Source organism: Babylonia areolata, chromosome 21 (genome assembly GCF_041734735.1).
Source record: "Babylonia areolata isolate BAREFJ2019XMU chromosome 21, ASM4173473v1, whole genome shotgun sequence".
NCBI classification, from domain to species: Eukaryota; Metazoa; Mollusca; class Gastropoda; order Neogastropoda; family Buccinidae; genus Babylonia; species Babylonia areolata.
Genome location: NC_134896.1, coordinates 53,685,394 through 53,690,393, shown reverse-complemented (window position 1 = coordinate 53,690,393; position 5,000 = coordinate 53,685,394). Strand labels below are relative to the sequence as shown.

The 5,000-nt window shown below is 40.2% G+C and overlaps 1 protein-coding gene across 2 annotated transcripts in view; it reads right to left on the bottom strand.

Annotated features, from left to right (window-relative positions):
• LOC143296041 (uncharacterized) overlaps positions 1 to 5,000 on the bottom strand; it is a 36,729-nt gene that overhangs the window by 524 nt on the left and 31,205 nt on the right. For both annotated transcript variants that reach the window (XM_076607786.1, XM_076607787.1), the window contains exons 4-5: positions 4,755 to 4,905; positions 1 to 3,580 (exon numbers count right to left, since the gene is read on the bottom strand). The exon at positions 1 to 3,580 is cut by the window's left edge and continues 524 nt beyond it. In XM_076607786.1, coding sequence (XP_076463901.1) covers positions 3,078 to 3,580; positions 4,755 to 4,905 — 654 coding nt within the window. In that variant the 3' untranslated portion in view covers positions 1 to 3,077. The remainder of the gene's footprint in view (positions 3,581 to 4,754; positions 4,906 to 5,000) is intronic.

Below are 5,000 nucleotides of genomic sequence, written 5' to 3'. Positions count from 1 at the left end.
CTTTACTATCTGCACCAAAACGTTTGCAAAATAAATAAAAATTCCATGCTTAGCAAAAGAAGTTCCTGATTGAACAAAAAATGATAATAATGACTGCTCTTGTTGTTGTGTCAGAATAAGAGGTCAAAGTGCCATGTTTAGAGAATACAAAAAATATATATATAACAGTAAATGCAGTTTGCATATAATTAGACTTCTTTTTTTTTCTTTTTTTTCTTCTTTTTTTTGTGCCCATCCCAGAGGTGCAATATTGTTTTAAACAAGATGACTGGAAAGAACTGAATTTTTCCTATTTTTATGCCAAATTTGGTGTCAACTGACAAAGTATTTGCAGAGAAAATGTCAATGTTAAAGTTTACCACGGACACACAGACACACGGACACACACACACACACACAACCGAACACCGGGTTAAAACATAGACTCACAAGTGAGTCAAAAATCAATGGATGCAGGAAAAGAAGAAAAAAAAGATATTCGATGTAACGAAAACAGAAGAAAGAAAATATAACAAATACACAAAATACTCCCAGAGAAAAAAAAATGAAAATGTAAAGAAATTACATCGTAACACAATCGGAAGAACAAGACAATGGCTACACAATATCATTTCCTGACAAACAAAACAGCAACAACAACAACAACAACAAAACCAGTGTAGCCTTCGGCACAAAACCATGGCTGAAAACGTTCCAGTGAAAACACTTTTTTTCAAGTCATAAAAAGAACCAAAAAAGAACAAAAGCAGACGTATAAAAAAAAAACATCAACAGAAATACGCATGCAGGTAACTCACAAGTTTCAGGCGCAGAAGTTTGTCCAGAGAAAATGACACACACAAAACCTCCAGACTTTCTAAGGGACAAAAAATACAGGCACACAGATCAGCACAATATAATAAAATAAAATAAAAACTAAAGAGGGAAAGAGGCTACAGAAATTAAATTTTAACAGAAAAAAAACAGGAACAAAATGAAATCAATAAAAAAAACAAGAGAGGCAATGCCTTCAAGACTCACTTGTGATACTCTTTAAAAAAAATCCAAGCTTTTTATGTATTGAGTACAATTTCAAAATGTAATGTTTAAGATGAGAAAGATCAGTTTAAAGCAAATTAAGTCCCCTAGCATTAATTACAGAGTAATTTCCCTTTGTTACTATCTGCACCAAAACGTTTGCAAAATAAATAAAACTTCCATGCTTAGCAAAAGAAGTTCTTGTTTGAACCAAAAAAATGATAATAATGACTGCTCTTGTTGTTGGGTCAGAATATCAGATCAAAGTGCCAAGTTTAGAGAATACAAAAAATACAAATACAACAGTATATGCAGTTTGCATATGATTAGGCTTAATTTTTTTTTTTTGTGCCCATCCCAGAGGTGCAATATTGTTTTAAACAAGATGACTGGAAAGAACTGAATTTTTCCTATTTTTATGCCTAATTTGGTGTCAACTGACAATGTATTTGCAGAGAAAATGTCAATGTTAAAGTTTACCACGCACACACAGACACACACACACAGACAGACAACTGAACACCGGGTTAAAACATAGACTCACTTTGTTTACACAAGTGAGTCAAAAATAAAATAAAATAAAAACTAAAGGGGGAAAGAGGCCACAGAAATTTAACAGAAAAAACAGGAACAAAATGAAATCCAGTAGAAAAATGACATTATTTTCCAACATAAGAAGACATGCTACGAAACAAGAAGACAGTCCATGTAAGAAATAACAATAATATTGGAATAACACAGTTTGCACAAAACAATTTCTTAGAATAACAACTGAAATGAAAAGGAAACAATGTTAGAAAATAAATGCAACAAAACAATCTATAATTTTTACACATTAAAAATAAATTGTAAAAAAAAAACACACACACACACACACGCAAAATGAATGTATGGCAATGTAAGAAAAAACAACAACAATCAAACAAACACAGAAAAGCAACAACGGAATAACAACAATAATAAAACGATGTATACAAATCAACTTAAGTAAAAGAAAGAAAATGTAATAAAATGTAGCAGTGACACTGTAAGAAAATAAAAATAAAGAAACAATGCATAACAAAAATCATAATAGAAATCAGAGGAAAAGAGAGAGAGAGAGAGAAAAAAAAAAAGGCGAAGTTGTGACGATATAACAACAGAAAAAATATACTGGAACAAAGCGAAAGCCACAGAAAATAAAACGAAAGGAAAAAATACAGACAATACAATATGAAATCATTAATAATAATAATAATAATAATGGATACTTATATAGCACACTATCCAGAAATCTGCTCTAGGTGCTTTACAAAAACGCTTTGTTAACATAAAACATTACATCTATGTTACATACACGCACCAAAATATGACTACACACACACACACACACACACACACACACACACTGCGTACATACCTTTTAACAATACATGTGTATCTAACAGCTACCCTAACACATACGCACACATAGGCAGGCACAAACTTACATAAACGCACGCGCACACAATACACATTCATATACATGCATGCAGTTATGTACACATACATATGTATACATACATAGTCAAGCACAGCTAACGCAAAGGAAGTGGAAAAAGAAATCATTAGAAAAAGAAATCCAACCTATGACAACAAAAGGTTTCATGTTTACATGACAACATAAACAAATGATGCGATCAGAAAAGGAAAAAGAAAACATTAAAAAAAAAACCCACAAAAACATAAATGTAATGACAAAAACAGTGTTTACAAACAACGTCCCTGGCAATTAACATCATCAAAGAAATAACTGAAGGTAGATCACTTTTTTTGTTTTTTTGTTGTTGTTTTTTTGTTTTGTTTTCTTTTTTTTTTAACCAAACATGAAAATTATCTGATTGATTGATCAAGAATAATAATAATGATGATGATAATACTACAACTCATAATAGTAATCATACTAATGATAATGATAACAATAAAATAATAACAATGGTGATAACAACAACATCAACACCAACACCAACAACAACAACAATAATAATAAACAGGAACAACAACAACAACAACACGTACCAAGTAAAAAACGAAAAAAGTGTCTACACATCAGCGCTTGGCAATTTTTTCGTGGAAGAAGATGACGATGATGATGATGACGACTCTGCTGCACTCACACCACTCGCGTCACCACCGTCACCACGACCACCAGCGCCGTTCTCCCGCAATTCAAGGGAGGTAAGCTCGTCCAGAAACTCCTTCGTCAGTTTGGACAAGTTGTCGTCCTTTTCCCTCCGGCTTTCTCCCGCGGTTGCCGCCAGCGGCGGCGAGCTCTGGGCCTCCGCTCTCCGGGCCGAGGCCTCTCCGGGAGGCCCCAAGGCCTCCTTGCGCGGCGGGACAGGGGAGGCCATGGCTTCAGCGTGACGAACCATGTCCTTGAGTTTGCTGTTTTCCTGGGAGAGCATGCTGACCTCGTCCTTCAGGCGCTGGTTCTCTTTCTGCAGGAGGGTTCCCGTGCCCGTGCCGCTGGTCTTCTGGGCAGAGGTGGTGCTGGTGGTGGCGGTCTGCAGGGCCTTCTTCAAGTCCTCGTTCTCCGTGTACAGCTCTGTCAGGGCAGTGGACCACGGTTACAGGAGGTAGAGGAGGATATGGAGGAGGAGGAGAGGAGAGATACGGGGGGATCAGGAGGAAGAGGAGGAGGAAGAGGAGGAGAGGAGAGATAAGGGAGATCAGGAGGAAGAGGAGGAGGAAGAGGAGGAGAGGAGAGATAAGAGAGATCAGGAGGAAGAGGAGGAGGAAGAGGAGGAGAGGAGAGATAAGGGGGATCAGGAGGAAGAGGAGGAGGAGGAGGAAGAGGAGGACGAGGAGAAAGAGGAGGAAGAGGAAGAGGAGAGGAGAGGTAAGGGGGATCAGGAGGAAGAGGATGAGGAGGAAGAGGAGGAGGAAGAGGAGAAGGAAGAGGAGGAGAAGGAGGAAGAGGAGGAGGAGGAGAAAGAGGAGGAGGAGGAAGAGGAGGAAAGGAGAGATAAGAGAGATCAGCAGAGGAGGAGGAGGAAGAGGAGAAAGAGGAGAAAGAAGAGGAAGAGGAAGAGGAGGAGAGGAGAGGTAAGGGGGATCAGAAGAGGAGGAGGAGGAGGAAGAGGAGGAGGGGTAGGAAGAGGAGGAGAAGGAAGAGGAGGAGAAGGAAGAGGAGGAGAAGGAGAAAGAGGAGGAGGAGGAAGAGGAGGAGGAGGAGGAAGAGGAGGAGGGGTAGGAAGAGGAGGAGAAGGAAGAGGAGGAGAAGAAGGAAGAGGAAGAGGAGGTGGGGGCAGAAGGAGATGCAGAAGAAGGAGGAGGAAGAGACGACAGCATCGGCGACGACAACGGCAAAGAAGGAGGAGGAGGATCAGAAGAAGAAGAGCAGTACAATTACAACAATTGCGATGACACAATAGGTGGCCGTCTCTGAACCTTCCTTTCTGTGAACTTGGCTTTAATTCTGTGAGAAATCTTTGTTCTTTCATTCCTTTCACACACACACACACACACACACACACACATACACACACACACACAGAGGAGAGAGAGAGAGAAACAGACAGACAGACAGACAGACAGAACTCAAAACGTTTTTCATTCAAGGATTAAGATTTTAGGCATGGAGACAAAGAGAGAGGGGGAGACAGAGAGAAGGAGGGTGAAAAGACCGACAGAGACAGAGAGACAGACAGACAGACAGAGATAGACAGACAGAGAGAAAGAGAAAGAGGAAGAGAAAAGAGAGAGGAAGTCCCACTGACGGATGTTTCTGTCATTGGCGTCCTGCAGACTGTTCTTGTGCTCCTGGAGGTCGGCCTCCAGGCTCTCCTGCACCTCCTGGGCTTCCACCAGCTGGTTCTCCAGCTGTACCACCCTGAGGGACAGCACCTCCACCGTCTGGTTCAGGGAGCTCTGTTGGGGATACAGTAAACATGGCATCATATTGTGGTGTGTTGTTCTCCAGCTGTACCACCCTGAGGGACAGCACCTCCACCGTCTGGTTCAGG